The 18643-nt window shown below is 37.8% G+C and overlaps 1 protein-coding gene across 19 annotated transcripts in view; it reads left to right on the top strand.

Moving 5' to 3' along the window:
• BBS9 (Bardet-Biedl syndrome 9) overlaps positions 1-18643 on the top strand; it is a 622708-nt gene that overhangs the window by 335809 nt on the left and 268256 nt on the right. For all 19 annotated transcript variants that reach the window (XR_004321417.1, XR_004321414.1, XR_004321412.1 and 16 more), the window contains one exon: positions 2065-2287. Coding sequence is in view for 11 of the 19 variants with exons in the window: in XM_032483738.1 (XP_032339629.1) it covers positions 2065-2287 (223 nt within the window). In the remaining 8 variants the exon portion in view is untranslated. The remainder of the gene's footprint in view (positions 1-2064; positions 2288-18643) is intronic.

Below are 18643 nucleotides of genomic sequence, written 5' to 3'. Positions count from 1 at the left end.
AAGGGCTGTCATGTAGAACAGAGGTTAGATTTATTCTGCATGGCTCTGGAGGGCAGAATAAGGGCCAATGGGGCAGATTTTGGCTCAGTTTAGGAATAGCTTTTTGCTGGTTACACATATCCCTGAAAGGTGTGAACTGCCTCGAAAAAGTAGTAATTTTGGATCTTGAAGACAGCCATGCCTAAGCAAATGGTTGCTGTTGTATTCCAGGGAATATCCCACGAGACTGGACTAGAGATCTCTAAAGTCCTCCCAACACTAAAATCCCAGTTCACCATCTCACTGTTTCTCTGTCCAGCAGACACACTTCTTGACCAAGCACAGTGCTAGGAACGTGGAGATCTCCAGGCACTATAAGGAGAAAACTAGACATGTAGACAGCGGCCACAGGGTGAGGAGTGCTGTGATGAACTGGGTGCCTGAGATCTCAAGAGTCCCGGAGAGGGCCCAAATGCGATCCTCGGATGGCAGTGCCGAGCTAAGTTGTAAATAGGAGTTGGCTCAGTAGAGTGGAGAGAGGGGATTGCAGCAGAAGGGCCGAGCAGGTGCAGAGGCCAGGGTGAGAATGTGCGTGGGTGCGGTTGGACAGGAAGAGAGTAAAATGGAGCAGGAAGGAGCTGGAGCTGAAAGTGCTTCATATGCTAAACTGAGTATTTGGATTCAGAAGTTAAAGTTACGAATGATGTAATCTGATTTGCATATTTGAAGGTGGCTCATCTGATAAGGTTGGTGGAGTGGTACCAACAGTAAAGTCACCCAGGGTCTCCTCTCTGAGTCTCAGATTTCTCACCCCTCATCTAAGGGGCTTGGACTATTTGCAGTATTGTAGGAGGATAATCGTACAGTGTCTTCCTTTTTTTATAATTTTACTTTGATTGCTAGGCCCGTGGTGCCCTAGGTCTTACCAGACTCTGGGTACAAATGGAATCACATTGGCATTAATACCTAGATTTCATTCGTGCTTTTTTATCTTGCTGCTTAGGACCTCCAGACTCCCTGAAAATCATACCAAATTATCTCTGGCATCCTCTTGGGATGTCCAATGGGAGACCATAAGCTGACCCCTCCCGCTCCTCATTCTGTTGTCTGAACCCATCTGAGAATGGTGCTTTCTTGTGCCAGTTCTGCTGGTGCCCATGCCCTGCATGTCTAGGTCCCTGCCCACCATCGATATTTCTAGCATTGCAGCCTTCATGGTGCTGAGGTGATACTGGGCTCCTCACGGTCTTACGTGCAGCACAGCCACACTATTCCCTGCAAGAGGGGGTAGACTGCCCACGTCCTCACTTTGTGTTATTTTTTTGTCACCTGGGCAGTGAAGTGGGACTGGATAGCCTTGAGTCTCCCCAAACCCCTCTTAAAAATTTTTTTTTTATTGAAGTATAGTCAGTTTATAATGTTGTGTTAATTTCTGCTGTACAGCATAGTGATTCAGTTATACATATATATATATTCCCTTTCATATTCTTTTTCATTATAGGCTGTTACAAGGTATTGAACATAGTTCCTTGTGGTATACAGTTCCAAATCCCTCTTGACAAAACTTCTCTGATTTCTCCCTGCATCCCCAAGGCTGTGGGACCAAGAGCTGAAAGAGACCGCCAGGTTTTCCCTCCATTTCAGTTTCCCCCAGTTTCTCCCTGTCCTGGCTGGTTCTCGTTTAGCAGCAAAATGAACTATAATCCTGGAGGCTTCACCCTTTGGATAATTAAACACACCCACAGCTGAGATGATGATGATTATCATGCCTGGCACAGGGCTGAAGGCTTCTCGTGTACCATCTCATTTAATCACCTCAACCTTTGGAGGTGCAGGTTATTAGTATCCTTATTTGTAGATGAGGATGAGGCGAAGAGAAGTTAAGTAATTTGCTCAAGGTCAAACAGCTGACAAAGACAGAATGCAAAACCAGACTGGTCTGGAATATGCCAGACACCAAGCTCTTAGCAAGTCCCCGACACTGGGACATAAACACTTATAATCTTATAACCTGGTTAATAATAAAGCTCCTGCTTTGCTCCTTTGTCATCTTTGCACAAATTCAAAACTGGTTTTTGTGTCCAGGGCTGGGAAGAAACGGTGGATGCTGCTATTTCCCACCTCTTGAAGACCTGCCTGTCGAAGAATTCAAAGGAGCAGGCTTTGAACCTCAGCAGCCAACTGAGCATGCCCAAAGACACGAGTCGATTAAAGAAACACATCACCCTGCTCTGTGATCGATTAGCCAAAGGGGGACGTCTCTGCCTAAGTACTGACGCAGTGGCTCCGCAGACCATGGTCATGCCAGGTAAGAGCTTTGTCCATGCTTCTGAAACACAACTTTTGATATTTTTGCCAAATTAAAGGAATGTGCCTGTGGTTGTATTTGGAGTTTACATTTCATATTAAAGTGATGATAGCCAAGAAAATTGCTTTCACGTTTCCCTTCAGTTACCCCAGGGTAACCACTTGGATAAATATTCTTGGGGTATTTCTTGCTAGACATTTCTAGAATGGTATGTCTATTTTCTTCCCTCTGCTTTTAAATATATGATCCATTTTGTTTTGCTTCTAACCAATAAAAAGTGGATGAGAGAATAAAACTATTTTTAAGGAAAATTTTACTCAATGTGATCTCGCGATACCATATTTCACAAATGTAAATAGCATAATACAAGCAGCTAATATAATCCAGATGAGTCCCGTCCTTCTGCTATTTGCTTGGATTGTGGTCATCAGAATAAGGGATAAGAGACAAAGGAAAAGACTGGGGATCAGGAGATGTGAGCAGGCTTCTGGGCTGAGGCCCTCATGTGCTGGGGTGAGAGAGATCCAGGTTGCCCCTACGTGGGCAGTCAGTGATGGCCATGGGCATCCAGGTCAGCCCCTCCCACAGTCAGAGGAGCTGAGCCATCAATGGTGCTGCACTCGGGTCCTTCGAGGCAGCAGCCCAAGTCCTGCCTCACTCTTCTTAGTGTCTCTCTTTATAGCAGCAGTGAGGAACATACAGTAAATGAATTTATTAAATGCAGCAGCTGTAGTATCTATTTCCTCCTAAAGCAAAGCCTATAGTATGGGAAGTGGTGTGTGTATTTTCTTCTTCCTCCTTACATACCTTTTGTGTACCTACCCCCCGTGCTGATGCTCTTCCTGTTGTTTCCTTTCCCCTTCAACCAGCATTCCTAGAAGTAAAAAGGAGTGCAGGTGAAAACTGAAAAAGATAAACATGGAACAGCACAGCATAATCTAATAAGCACAGACTTTGGAGGCAGACGGACCAGTGTTTGGGTCCTGGTCCTGCCTCTATGCCTTACTGTTTATGTGATCTGAATATGTTGCTTAACTTTCTAGAGTCTAGTTTCTTCCTTTGGAAGTGGGATAATAATGCCTTCCTTGTTGCCAGGGCCTTAGATATTTGTAAAGCCCCTAGCACAATTCTTGGAACAGAGATATACTAAAAAAATTCAAGATATAATTATTACCATTGTATAGATATATGTATAATTCAGCTTCTAAATTTGGGCTGGTTGGTTTGGGGTCAGAGAATTCTATATTCTATGATTTGAAATATTTTTTACTTTAATCATACACAGACAGAACCTAACTTTTATTCCAAAAGAATATTTCTAATATGGAATTTCAGAATAGAATTGACTTCCTACATAGGAACAGTTCTAATAGTCTGTCTTAATTTAGATCTTCTTCATCTTGCCCTTGTTAACATTATCTGGTCTTTCAGCCTCTATTCATCCATCTTCTGTCCACTGTTAGGATTATTTTCCTAAGAAATAAGTGTGTAGGCTTAATGAGATAGTAAATGAAAAATATTCACTACAATCAGCAGTGTATGGCTCTCCCTCCTTTCTTGTCAATTGGAAAAATGAAGGAGACTTGAGGGAGAAGGATAAATATATAAAAGGGAAACTTAAAAGGAGTTGGACCAACCCCCTGACTGGCTGGTGTGTCTGTCAGTACAGGCCTCAGCAGCCCTGCCTTCTCTTCCTCATATCCCTGTCGGAGCCTCTCTGGGAACAACCCCTGGGAGTCCAGTGCTTTGCTCTGAGCAAACACCTGGACACCTGGAGAGAACCAGTGCTTCCTTAGTCACATTGATTGATTATGGAACTTTAGTCATTTGTTTAAATAACTAGATTTGAAAGCAGCTTGAGGGCTGTGTCTATATAAACCGTTGACGTAAAATTTCTTAATGTTTGGAAGGAAGGGGCAGAAGAAAGGAGGAAGAGAAGGAAGGGAGGGAGATATGAAGAAATGAAGGGAAGTGGAGAGTGTGTTTGCTCACAAACCAGAGCCTGTAAGCCAAATATGTACCTGTCATGCTAGTCTAGCCGAGTTCATTCTATTGGAGAGATGGAGGCTATGCGTATTTTTGCTTCATCGTTGTGGTCATTGCTTGCTTTCATTTAATGACCCACTTTTTGACTTCGGTTGAGTGACTCTCCCTCCCACCTGCCCCAATCTAATCATGATAGTGAGTTTTTAAAAAATTTAAATCAGCGCTCTTTGCCATTACCATGCTCCATTATTGCCTGTACTACCTTTCTTCCCTGGAGCTCAGAGTTTTCACACACTTATTTCTGTACTTAGCACATTTTTGAGGTAGAAGAAACATGCAGAATTATTGCTGTTTTACAAATAGAAACAGGGTTAGGGAAAGCTAAATATCTTGCCCAGAGTTACATGGTTACCGGAAGGGTTAGGTCTAGAATCCAAATCTTCCAGCCCACTGTGCTTCCCTCTAGACCGCACAGACCACTACGGTACAAATACATTTCTAGCCAGAGCCTCCTCCTGTGTAAGCTATTCTTGATCTGGTCTTCTTTTCACTTAAATTGGTCTAGCTTTGTGGGAGGAAAAGGGCAGAAATAGAATAGTCTCACACACTCTTTTTCTGTGCTATGAGGAATATAATAAAGATTTATCTTGTACTTGCTATGTGCTTAATTTTTATTATCTCTATAGGTGGCATGATACCATTATTACAGAGATGATAAGAAATACTATGAGTTATTTCAGCTTCAAGCCAGTAATTGTGCAACTTATAATGTTAGTTTAGCTTTAGCAGTTGTTTCAGAATATGTGAAGGTAAAGTGGCATATTAGAAAGGAGTGAATTATTGAACCCATAAGCATACAAAGCATTTTTCACAGACATGATCTTTTTTTAATAGCTGGGCAGGAACCAGAAATCATCTGGTTCACCTCCCTCACTTAACAGCTGAAGTAACTAAGGCCCTAGAAAGATGAAGTGACTTAGTGGTTGGTATTTAAAGGCAGGAGTGTGTGTAATTTTACCATGTTCCCTATTAAATTGCAGATGAATAAACACCGCAGAATAAAAAACCCTTGGTGTTTTCTAGCCTCATGACTTTATGAGCCTGGCACCTTGGATGTGCCCTTTCTTTGCTCCAGTAAAGGCCATGGTGACAACATCCTCCCTGGCATCCAGAATTTGAAAATCTTTCCCACTAGGAATTACCTTATGGACTTTTTGCCTCACATTTCTCCTACTTGCCTTTATCAACCTTCAGATTCTCTATCAGGATTTAGCCTAACCTTTACTGGGTATTCTTTTTATTACAGAACCATCAAACTTATATTTCTCTTATCTGTACCTCTGGTAGTCACATCTTTCTGCTGGGGAATATTGCACTTCTATTAAATGTCTTTTTTCTAATCTCTCTTAGAGCAAGAGTCACAGAGTGCCACCAGGATAATGTTTTAAAAAAATCTGAATGTGAACGCCACTACTGGCCCACCTGGCTTTCTCGTTCTGTTTGTAACTTGGTTCATCCCTGTAGATGCCTGAGGCTGGGGTTTGCCTTAGATTGTTAGATTGATTAAAGTACAGAGGGTTCGAGACTAATTGGTATCAGAAAAAGACTATCTAAATTGGGACCAATATTTCATTGTTTTCATTGGGAAAACAAAAGATTTGTTTGAAAAATATGTGAAATTAAAATCAACAGTAAGTTTATTTTATTGTATGTTTGCCAAAATTTATATCTGCAATTATGTGCTAATTCTTAGAGACAGTAATGAAAAACTTATATGAAGTTTTTGTTTTTGTTTTGTTTCTGATATGATAATAGACACTCAAATTTGACCTAACCAGCACCTCTAAAAAGAAAGTCTTACTTCACTTAGAATGACAATCTCCAGGTCCATCCATGTTGCTGCAAATGGCATTATTTTATTATTTTTTTATGGCTGAGTAGTATTCCACACCACAACTTCTTTATCCAGTCATCTTGTAGTAACTTATGGTGAAAAAGAAAATGAAAGTGAATATATATATGTTCATGTATGACTGAAACATTATGCTATACAGCAGAAATTGATACATTGTAAACTGACTATACATATATATACACACACCCCCCCCCCCGAAAAACCAAAGAAAGTCATTTTTAGGGAAAAATATTCTAAGGTATTATCCATTTTCCTAGGGGTCTTTTTTGATATGCAAACCATTTTCTTCAGAAACATCTGTCATGTCATCATTCTAACCAATTTTCTTCTCCTCTCTTCATTGTTAACTGGGCCAGTTGCCGGATTTTCATGGTCCTTGCATGTGATAAGAGCAGTTCTCTAGTGACACTTTAAGTGCATTAGATATTGCATTATTTGCAAGATTTGTTATTTCTCTCTGCATCCTGTTTATGCTGTATTTGCAACAGTTTCCAGCAGTTGGTGAGTGATGAATCAATACAAAAAGTTGATAACAGGTGGCTTCTAGTGTTAAATGTGGAAATATATTTGAGTTTTTGAGTGAATATCTTTGTAGTATGCTTTTGCTTTTTTTATGACTACAATTGGGATAATTATAACATCCGTAAGTAGGAGAATCCCCTTTCCCGCAAATTATATATGTAAGAATTTAGAAAGTGCTAACCTGAATTTTGATCTCAGTGTTAATACGGCATTTCAAAGCATTGGACGAAAGACAAGGTGAATTAATTGAAAAATGTTGCTGAGAACTGGCCAACCATTTGGAGAAAAAAATAGATTTCCTAGCCCATACCACGTGCCACAGTACATTTCAGATAGATAAGAGATTTAAATGTAAAAAAATGAAATCATAAAAATATAGAAGAAAATGGAGATAGATATGCAGATATGGAGGCAGGATAGGTCTTTCTAAGTAAGTCAGCAAAGGCAGAAAACAAAAGCAGAGCTTCAGTTATACATTTTTCAAAATCTGGTCCAGAAGCATATAAATCAAGGTATATGTTAATGATGATTATCCTGGGTGGTGGAGTTAAAGGTAGTGTCTGTGTCCTCCTACTAATTCTCTTCTATATAATGTATATATTTCCCTATAAATAATGAATATAACTTTTGTAAAAAGGGAATGATAGAAAATGCCAACAAGAAAATGACTATAATTGTATCAGAAATGATGGTAAGAGAAAACAAGGACTGGTTTAATATATCAGGAAAATTAATGACTTTTATGGTATTCAAGGGCAATGACCATGTTTTTATGGGGCTTGTTTGTATTTCATTTCTGATAAAAGAACCCAAGTCCTTCGCAACACTTTGTACAGCTAGTTTATGGATTCTGCCTCCTTCCCACCTCTGCATTTCCTCTCTGAATGTAGGCCAAATCATGCAAGTTATTGATCTCTGAGTAATTTTTTTTTTTACCTTTTCACAAGTGGCGTCATAATTGCTAAATCTGGTGAACACTTTGCCTACAACCCACTTTACTGCTCTGCAGCCTTTTATAAGGAGACCATTTCCTTCTTAGAGCATTCTCATTCCTTGGCTTCTCTTTCACTATTGGGAAGTTGTTTTTGTCCCCCTCAGACCTGTCTTTTCTGGTCTGCTTTTTGCCTCCTTCTTCCTTTTCCTGTCTCTTGACCATTGGTGTTCCATCTTTATGCTCTCCTGGACAATCTCATCCAACTACCACCTGAATTCTGTGTGCTTCTAAGTTTGTACCTTGCTGTCTGGTGTGTCTTCCAGATTTCGCATGTCTCTATCAGTACCCGACAGGACTCCCCAGTTCCACATGCCTGAGTGAAACTTGTCTCCTATGGTGTGTCTGATCTCAGTGGATGATATAACCAATGCCTGGGTCAGGGTCTGTTTCCTTTACTCTCCATGTTCAGTCAATCACCAAGACCTGATGGTGGCACCTCCCAAATATATCTCTTTTCACTGTCCACACTGCTACTACCTTACTTAATGCCCTTATCTCCTACTCAGACTATTAAAATGACCTACTAGTAGTCTCCTTGTGTTGATTCCTCTTTCATTTTTAGTACAACCATAAAAACAAACAACTTATGAATGTTCATAGCAGCACTATAGCCAAAAAGTGGAAACAATCTAAATACTTCTCAACTGAGTAATGGAGAAATAAATGTGGTATACAATGGAATATTCTTTAGCAATTAAAAAGAACTACAACATGGATGCTCCTTGAAAACTTTATGCTAAGTGAAAGAAGCCAGTCCAAAAGACCATATATTATTTGGTTCCATTGGCATAAAATATTCAAAATAGGCAAATTCATAGAGACAGAAAGTCTCTATTGTTGGTTGCCTAGGGCTGGGAGTAGGGGTGGGCAGGGAAGATGGGTAGTGATGGCTAATGAGTATGGGTTTTCCTTTTGGGTGAAAAAAATCTTCTAAAGTTAGATTGTAGAGATGATTACATAACTCTGTGAATATACAAAAAATATTGAATATATATTTTAAAACTGAATTATACAATATGTGAATTATATGACAATAACATTCTAAAAATTACTCATATGTTAGTGCACAGATAAAACGTGTTCTTTGTAGAAATTTAGAGAATTCAGATGAGAAAAAAGAAGCAAATTAAAAATCATGAATAATCTAACCACCTGGAAATAGATAGAAACTCTATTATATATAAATTTATATGTGTGTATATACATATATATTCTATGTGTGTATGTACATATCCTTCCAGTCTTTTTTCTTTATATATGTGTACTTTGGTTTTATAAAATTGGATTATGCTGTGACTACTGCTTTATAACCCACTTTAAAAACTTTAATTATATCATTAGTGCATTATTAAATATTATATATTATTTTAATAGCTGCATAGCTAATCTGTACCCTTTGTCAAATATACAAACTATTTCTGATTTTAGTATGATAAAGAATTATTTAGTGAGTATTCTTGTGGCCAGATCTGTGTACATCCATAATGAATTTGTACTTTTCCAGGGGGTGGTAGCAAGATGAAAGTGCTGAAAGCCAACATTCGTGTTGTATGGGAAAGTTTGAGGAGGCAGAGGAATTATCTAGAGCATAGGTAAACTGAATAGAATTAGTATTTGAGAAGAGAAAAAAATGAGAACCCAGATATAAATTGGGACTATAGGGAGAATTAAGAAAAGGAAAGTTTAATGAAGTCCAGCCACATGAGCTTGGGAGAAGTAAGTTTTATAATAATCTGTGTGAGAGCGAGAAGCAGTAAACAGTAAGGTGATAAATTAAAGTTGATTTGCAGTAGCCGCTATGGGAAGGAAAAGCTCAGCCATTTAGCAATTGTGCAGCTGCTTATTCTTCTGGAGCCACAGCTTCCTCACTTGAAGTATTGAGGTAACACCACCGCAACATACTGTTTCAAAATTGAAAATCAAACTATATTGTCATAAGTAAAGAAAGCGTTCAGTTTTTAATAGGATGCTTGTAATTATCCATTGGAATTGGGAGTCCATAATGGGATGAATAAAGGTTAGTGGAAGAGTATTTGAATCCAGGATTAGAGCTGTATTTGACAGGAGAAGCAATTAGGAGCAGCTATAGTGGAAGGTCTACCATCAAAGGCCTAATAGAATAACATTCTCCCCGTGTGTACTTAGCAAATACTTGTTGATAGACAAGCTGACTGGTAACTAATTATAATGTGATGACCAAAGCCTAGTTTCTTGGAAGTAGAGCTGTTAATACAGGAATAGAATACCAGGGGAGTTTGAGGAATTTCCTTCCCTGCAGATGTTTAAACTAATACGGATAGTCAACAGTCTAAAGATAATTTGGGAAAAACCCTGCCTGGAAGTTGGGAGATGAATTAAATAACTTTTAAAGGACATCACTATATCTATTTCCTTAGTCATGTCTTGTGAACAAATCTATAAAATATGCATTTTTAGCCTCATCCAGCTGTAAATGTGAGTTGTCTTTTCTTTGGACTATTCTCATATGAAATATTGCAGTGGAAACCCTACTCTATGTAATTTTCAGTATCCTTAAAAATTGACCAAAAGAAAGAGTATCTTTGCAACACTGGAGCATCCCTTAGAAAGATATTTATCTCTGAGGCTTTGTGATATAGCAAAAATAACTTTTCTCACATATTCGATTGACATCAGGGGCTGTTTTATCTTCAAATGTGAGGATGAAAAATTGGTGTTTATTCCAGCAGCTGTTGGTTTGAAGGGATTTCTACAGGTTCACCACAAACTTGTAAAATTTTTTCTAGTTTTCTTCCCCTCAACTTTTACCCCTACCCCATCTTCTGTTACCTTAGTGGATCTACCTTTAAGAATCAGATTTTCCTGGTTCACCTCAAAATTGTTATAAAAAATAAAAAACCTACATCCTGTTTTCTTCCCTTCAACTTTTATTCCCAATACCTGCTATCTCTCTGCAGAATTTGATCTTCAACAATAAGAATAAACTTCTCTGCTTTCAGTGTAAATTCAGGAATATTGTTAAAGTTGTATTTATTGTTTTTATTTTCCTTTAGATTTTAGGGTGCCTAGAAAAAATATTTTAAGTGCTTAAAAGCAATTCAACAATCAGTTACTTAGATGAGACAGACATTAAGACTTTTTTTGTATCACATTATTTTCATATAAAATATATACATAATGAGAATATCCACAGGTAGATGAGGCAGACCCAGCAACTGGCCCATTTCCATGGCTTAGTCATTTTAAATTCTGGTCAAAATACTTGGCCTAGACTAGGAACAACATTCTGCTTCTGACACTGTGCAGCTCCCACAAGAGAAGATGACATTCTTGTGGTTTGAACTGCCGTGCTGAATGAAGTCAAGGTCCATGCTGCCAGCCTTTTAAAAAACTTCTCACACTAAACTTAAAAAAAAGAAATTTTTTTAGTGTGTTTATTCAAATAAGTCATTAGAATAGTCAGCCCCTTCTGATTTATGCATAATTTTGATATTTGGATATTTAAATAACTAAAAATTAAAATGAAAACCTATTCTCTTATATCTGGTGGTTCTCAGAGCATGTAACCTGTTTCTGAAAAGTGAAACACCTTCAGTCGTATTCCTCTGTACAGTATGTCTCAACTCTGTATGTCTTTTAAAATATTTAATTTTTAAATTTAAAAATAAATACTTTAGTTAGCTAGAATTCTTGTATTTCTTTCAAGTCTACTTTTTGAGCCATACTCCAGCGTCATGTGGGAAATGTTACTGAATAATAAAGTGATGTCACTCTCTAGCTTCAGAAGCTGTGATTTATGCTAATACCAATAGGATGATTTTTATTTAGTACGGGTGTTTGCAGGTTGGTTGCTCTAAGATATTTTCGGCTTTTGTTAAAAAAAATTAGGCTTGGAAGTGACTGTAGCCATAAAACAAGAAGCAAATGCATTTTACTAGTGAGTAGTATGACAAGGTGAGCACGGATCCAGCTTACTAGAACTCTAATTATAAGCAAATGCAATGGTAGATACCAGGGCTCAGCTGTGGAAGTCTGGTGGGTTTCACTGAAAAAATAAAGTTCAGTGCGGCACACTTTGTCAATGAAGCATTTAGTTAATATACTTATGCAGAGAAGTTACCTGATATTGCTACCTGTTCTTATTTTTTTAAGAGATAAAAAAAACTTTCCTTTCAAAATTAGATAAAACTTGAGGCTGCTATAATTTTTAAAACTTAACATGTTAACTCATGGAAAATCATTGATAATTTATACACTTTATAACTTTATAAATTATACACATCATCCATCATTTCCATTGAAAAACATATCATAGATGAAGCCAGGATTGAGACCCCAATGTGAAATTTTTGTTTCATGCTTAACTATGTTTCAGGCACTGTTCTAAGCACCAGAGCCACAGTGTTAAACATTTCCTGCCCTCATGGAGCTTACATTCTGACAGGGGGCAGCCAATACACGGGAAAACAAATTTCAGATAGTGAAAATATCATGCAGAAAAATGAGTCACGGTAAGGGGAAAGAGTGCCAGTTATTAACCATTTGTGCCTGTGTCATTCTTATGAGTAAATCTTTTTCTCTTTCCCTTCACTAGTGAATGAAAGAATGGCATATTTTGTTATTTGAGACAGATTCCTTGTGTGACTAGTTAAAATAATTATCTGTTTGGTTACATAATATAGTTTAGTTTGTTACTATTAATATTATTTGGGCACTATAGTTTTTAAGTTTTCTGATGACAGAATGTGTTTCAAATTCCAGAAAAGCCAGAGTAAATTCTTGAGACTTTTTCCTAATAAATAAATTTGATAAAATGTCTCTAGTGATCATTAAAACATACTTTGTACTATGAAAACAATTTTCATATTATTTTCATCATATCTTTGAGTTTATTCTTATTTTTGTATTACATCATCAGTCATTATTATCTACTTTCTGTTGACATCAGCTTTCTAGACTATGACATCTCTGAGGGTAAAGACTCATTTCCACACCCTAGAATCTAATACAGTTGGGACACAGAAGTTACTTAGCACATCCTTATGAGATTGATTTGGTTTGAACCATTTACCTGAACGTTATCTCCTCCATTTTACAATTTCACATCACTCAGTTCTCCCCAGCCCCACCTTCTAACACACTCACTCCACCTTCATCTGCTCCTTTATCCCCTTTTTTGCTCTGCCTTGTGGAACTTCGTGTATTTTTACCCTAGTTTCCTTGTCAGTTTCCAGCCTGAGTACATCTTTGGCTTTCCTCGAATCTACTCTGGGAATGGAAATTGATGCTAACATTAATCATAAAACTGATCCAACTGCTTCTGTCTTCTTTCATGCTTTGTGACTTCACCTGGACCCTCCTCTGTTAGAGTTCTGTTTTCTTGTTTTTGATTGATTTCTTGTTTCCTTTCTTACAAAAGTTAATCCTTGTCACTTTACTCAAAATCTCACTTCTTTACCTCCAAACTGTGCAGAAGACATCCTCCTACTAGAATGAAGATCAAGACTGTCCAAGGCAAATTCTGCTTCCCATCAGTTTATTTCAAAATTTCTTTGTAATTTATTGGTTTGTCTTTCTGTTCTTTCTCAGAAGACACACTTGGTCTTAGGATTAAACCCAGACTTCTTAACCTTGACCTACAGGACTCTGCTTCCTCTCTCTATCCATTCAGTTCTCCACCAGCAATCCCTCCACAATTCCTCTTGCCCTCTGTACTTTAGTCATACAAATCTCCTTTTAGTTCCACTCATCAAGGTTTTTCCTGACTCTGGTCTTTGCATATGCTTTTCCCTTTGCCTTGAATATGGTCTTCTATCCACCCCCAAACATTCACCCCACCACTGATACACATGTTCACCAGTTAATTTATATTCACCCTTGAGTCTCTTTTATAGATCACTTTACTGAAAGAGTTCTTCTGTGACCCTTGTTATTCTCACTTGTGGCCTCTTGGACTTTTTCTTCATTACATAAAGCATAGTTCATAATTATATCTTCATTGTGGGTTACTTACTATTTCCCTCGCTACACTATAAGTTTCATGAGGAGAGGAACCATGTCTGAGTTATTTACTACCATATAGTGCTGAGCTCAGTGCCTGCCATGTACTGAGTATCCCAAAGACAGTTGATGGATGAATTGCATCCTCTCCTGTTTCTTTGTTTCCTCAGGGACCTTGTAGCTTCGTATTCATCTCATTTGAACCATCTACCTTTTCTTTTCTGGTGTTGCTTTCTCATTTCTAAGCTTTGCTCAGTTTTCCTCTGTTGTATTACGTTGACTATCCTCTTTTTCTTACCCTCCAGACTTATAAATTATACCAATTATACTGTGGTCTCTTAAATACAAAATTGGAATGAAGCTAATAGCAGCATCTGTAAACAATTCATCTTTGGTCTAGGGAACAATATTAAAAGCATAATTAGCACATGCATAGTTTTTAGAAGGGGAAAAGGAGTTTTCTTCATGAAATAGGACTACTTTTAAAATATTTTTAAAATTTAACAAAAAGTTTTAAAAATACCTTCATGTTTCAGGCACTATACTGGGCATTGGAATATACTGATTAAGAAGAGAGAGACCATTCCCACCAACAACAGGAGCTTACATTCTGGTGGAGGAACCAGATAATAAATAGTTGTACAGCTGAACAGAAGAGTTGCAGGTTGTGTTATATGCGGTGAAATAAACAGGAAGTTGAAAGAATTAGGGGTGGAGGCTATGTTAGATGGGGTAATTGGGAAGGCCTCTGTGAAGTGGAAGATGAGAAAATGAGGAACTAGAGGAGCAGCATTCCAAGTTGAAGGAATAGAATTCAAAGGCCTGGATTTGCTAAGAGAGTGGAACTTAAATGTTCTCACACACACACAGAAGTGAATATGTAAGCTGATGGGTGTTTTAATTAACCCAATGGGAGGGATCCTTTCACAACATGTACACATATATCAAATCATCACTTTGTACCCTTTAAATCTCTTACAACCTTATTTGTTAATTATACCTTAATAAAGCTGGGGGAAAAAATTTAAAGGGCTGAAGGTGAGAAAGGGCTTAATGTATTCAAAAGTTAACTGATAGCTTGATCATAATGAGGAAGTGTGGCAGGGAGAGCCACATCATGTAGTATTCTTTACATTCCATGGTAAGGAATTTAGATGTTTTCCTATGAGTAGTGGGAAGCCATCAAATGGTTTCAAACAGGGAAATTATATGATCTGATCTATGTTTTAAAGAATTACTATGGCTACTATGTCCAGAATGATTTAGAAAACAGCTGGAATGGAAACGGAGGAGAGCTAGAGAGACTATTGTAGAAGTGTAAGTGAGAGGTGACAATGACTGGAGTTGTGACAATGTCATATTTTCGAGGCTAGAAGATGTAGAACGTGGTGATGGATTGCATGTAAGGGGTAAGATTAGGAAGAAAGCAAAGATGACTCTTGAAATGTTGGCTTTAGTAACAAGGTAGACAGTGGTGCTGTTGGTGTATTGGGGAAGTCTAGGGGAAGAACAGTATGTGTGTGAATGTGAGTGAGGGGGATGACAGAATAAAAGGCTCAGTTTTGGACCTGTTCCACTTGTGAAGCCTAGTGGGTATCCAGTTGTAAATGTCTAGTGGTCTAGAGCTCAGGCGAGAAGCCTGGGCTGCAGAGAGACTGTCAGGAGACAGCAGCCTCTGTACTGTATTTGAAGCTGGATGGGCCTGCTCATATGGAGAGAGAAAAGAGAAGGGAGTCCTCACCTAAACCTTGAGGCCTTCCAGCATCTAGAGGTCAGGAAGAAGGGCAAGAACCAACACTGGAAATTGAGGAGCAGTAGCCAAGGAATGAGTAAGAGGAAAACTGTGAGAACATAGCCACATGGAAGCCAGGAGAGGGGAGAATTTTCAAGGTCAGCATTGTCACATGCTGCTGAGATGGAGCAAGATGAGTGCAGAGATGGGCACTCACAGACTTATACCTGAGGCTCTAATACAATTTTATAACATTTCTTCTTTTATATATTTATTCCTCATCATTAATGGAAATAAATTTTATGTGTCTTGCTAGCATTTTTATCAGTCTATAGAACTAGCAAATTTAAGCACTATATCAAACAAATCAGTACTTTCTCCCCATCTTATTATTTCTTCAGAAGGACACAATATCAGCTCCATTCCTAATTAGAACAATACCGAGTTTCTTGTTTTAGGTCCTGGCCCTTCATAATCTGGCTTACTTGTTCCATTTCCTGCTCTTTCTCTTGAATCCTTAGCTCCAGTTAGGCCAGTTTCTTTACTTATTTCTTCTTTATGTTCCAGGTATTGTTGCAGGCAGTGGAAAACTGATGGTGAGCAAAACAGACATAATCTCTCTCACCATGGAGCCTATTTTGTCAATTAATGAAATAATCATACAGATATTCAATTTCAAAGTGAGGTAAATGCTGTGAGGCAGCAGATGACTGCTGCTCAGACTGGGGAAGTAGCAATGGAAATCGAGAGGAGCAGACAGCTATGAGAACTTTTTCAGGAGATAAAATCAGCAGACGTTAGTGATTAATTGGTGCTAAGGGTTGAGAGGAAAAGAGAAGTATTGGGGAGGGCTCCTGGATTGTTTGTTCCAGTTGCCTGGTGCTCCATTCATTGAAAAGGCATCTTTGGAAGATTACGAAGCTTCAAGGAGACAGATCATCAGTTCAGTTATGTCCAAGTTAATTTGAGTGCTTATCTTATGCCTGCTTTTCCTGCAGGAAACCTTCCTTCAATATTCTACCCTTTGCTAATTATTCTAACTTGTATAGATTAAATAATGTGAGTAATATCATATGCTTCAACCTAAGACTGTCAACAATTCCCATTGTCACTTCATGTCACACTGTTGGTTCTTTAATATGCTGTGTATCATTCTAAGTGAGAACATAAACTCCATGTGGGCACAAAATACATGATTATATTTTTGTTTATACAGCTGATAACACTTGGCGGAGTATAATGTTATGTAGTAGTACATATTTGAATTCCTAATGTTACTATGGGATTTTCTTGAGATACAATCTAACTTCTTATGGTTAATTAATAATCTACAAAGATTCATTAGATAACAAGTGTATTCCAGGCAAGGAGTTTATTGACAGAGTGAACTGTATACTCTGACATACTAGTGGAATATGTTCCCTATTTGGAACTACTTTCTAATTAAAGATGTGAAACTCCTCCTACTTACTGTATTGAATAGTAATTAATTAAATTTCAAGTAAAACACAAAGATGGTGAACCTTAGAGTTTTCCCAGTCTTATATTTTGCTTTTTTGTGAGTGTTTTCTTTAATACATTACAAAACATCATCTAAATTTGCATCTGTTATAGAATTTGATAGCCCTCTCCATACTTCAAATTGGCCTCAGAGATTTCAGCATTGGAAAGTTGGAATTTTATTTTCCCAGCTGTTTAAATGTAATATATTTGAAGACAGAGGCACTGTCCTGTAAGTTTATAGCCTAAATAAATCTATTTTAAAGGTGTGCTGGTCTGAGGCCAGGTGGCATAATGGGATGACATATGAGCTATTCACATTTGAAGACCTGGCAATAAATTCATCTCAGGATGCCAGGAAAATGACTTTAGAGGTGTCAATTTGCTGGAGTCCTTGGTGGGCATCTGAGAACATCACGAAACCGTTGTAAGTTCTAACATAATGTATCCTCTGTAAATTATATTGCCACGTTAGCCACCTAGGGTACAAAAGGGCAATTTGAATGACTTTAGTAGGCATTCCAAAGTCTTGTTTTAATAAGTAATGAAAAGTACATGTTATGAAAAGTACAAGACTGTCTAAAAGAAAACCAGCCTAACCTAAAGGGTTGTACATGGGACTGGGAGTTGAAACTTAATCTTTTATATTTCTCTAGTCTTTATCTGGCTCATCTGTTACTTAGCAAATATTTACTTAATCCCCTTTTTCTGAGCCTTTATCATTTTAGGCATGGATTTTATAACAAGACCAGTTACCTTTCTTCTCCCTGGCTTCAGATCTCCTACAGGTGCCAATAATAATATTTCAAAGAAGTATTGTAAAAAAACTTATTAGTACTTTAAAAAATGCCATGATAATGCTATCTTGAATACTTGTAAAATCATCTCTCAATAATCCCAAGGTGCTTAATTATAGACTGCTTATCCAAAGATCTTTTACTTTTTTTCATTTGCATTTGCCAAGAATATCTAGTAATTATACTATACACTCAGTTTCCATTTGAATAGCTTTTTGAATTACTTAAAAGACCATCATCATTAATTCATATTTAATATCTGAATCTAAGGTTTCCTTATTGTAGTAACACATTGTGTGCTAGCCAGAAGCATCACTTAATTTGAGAAAGCATAAAAAGCTCAAAGGTACCAGTCAGACTTTGATTTTTATTGTGAAAATATATTTCAGTAACTCACAGACTTACTGTTTATTAACTTGACCTATTTAGTTCCTTTCCTTTTGCGTTTAGCATATGTCCTTTGACCAAAATGGTCCGGTTAATGATTTGTTCAGAGGAGACTATCCAGGAAGGTAGTGAAGATGGATCATAGCAGCTGATGAGGGGAGATCCTGGGCAAAATGTGTCTGTCCTCTTTCTTTATCCAAGGGGAGTGTTCAGACTGAAACTAAGCTGCACATTGATTTGTGGCATTTCTGAGGAGTTGATCCAAGTTGATAGTGCTCCAGGCTGCTTCCAGGCTTTCTTTTTTCCAAAGATTCTCCTGGCAGCCAGAGGTGCTGGGATCCTCCATGAAGTGCAGGATGCTAAAAGAAAGATAAATGGTTTTTCACTCAACCTCTCTGAACCTCAGTTTCTTTTTCTTTACCTCTAACTGTTCAGGATCTCAGTATCCTTCTCTCTGTGAGTCTGTGATATAGCCCCCTATCAGCTACAGTTCTAAGCTCTAAGTTATGACCTATGGCTCTGCTGATGGTTTAGGCAGAGCCCT

This window comes from Camelus ferus, chromosome 7, assembly GCF_009834535.1.
Source record: "Camelus ferus isolate YT-003-E chromosome 7, BCGSAC_Cfer_1.0, whole genome shotgun sequence".
Taxonomy (NCBI): Eukaryota; Metazoa; Chordata; class Mammalia; order Artiodactyla; family Camelidae; genus Camelus; species Camelus ferus.
This window is presented reverse-complemented; position numbering and strand designations above follow the sequence as displayed.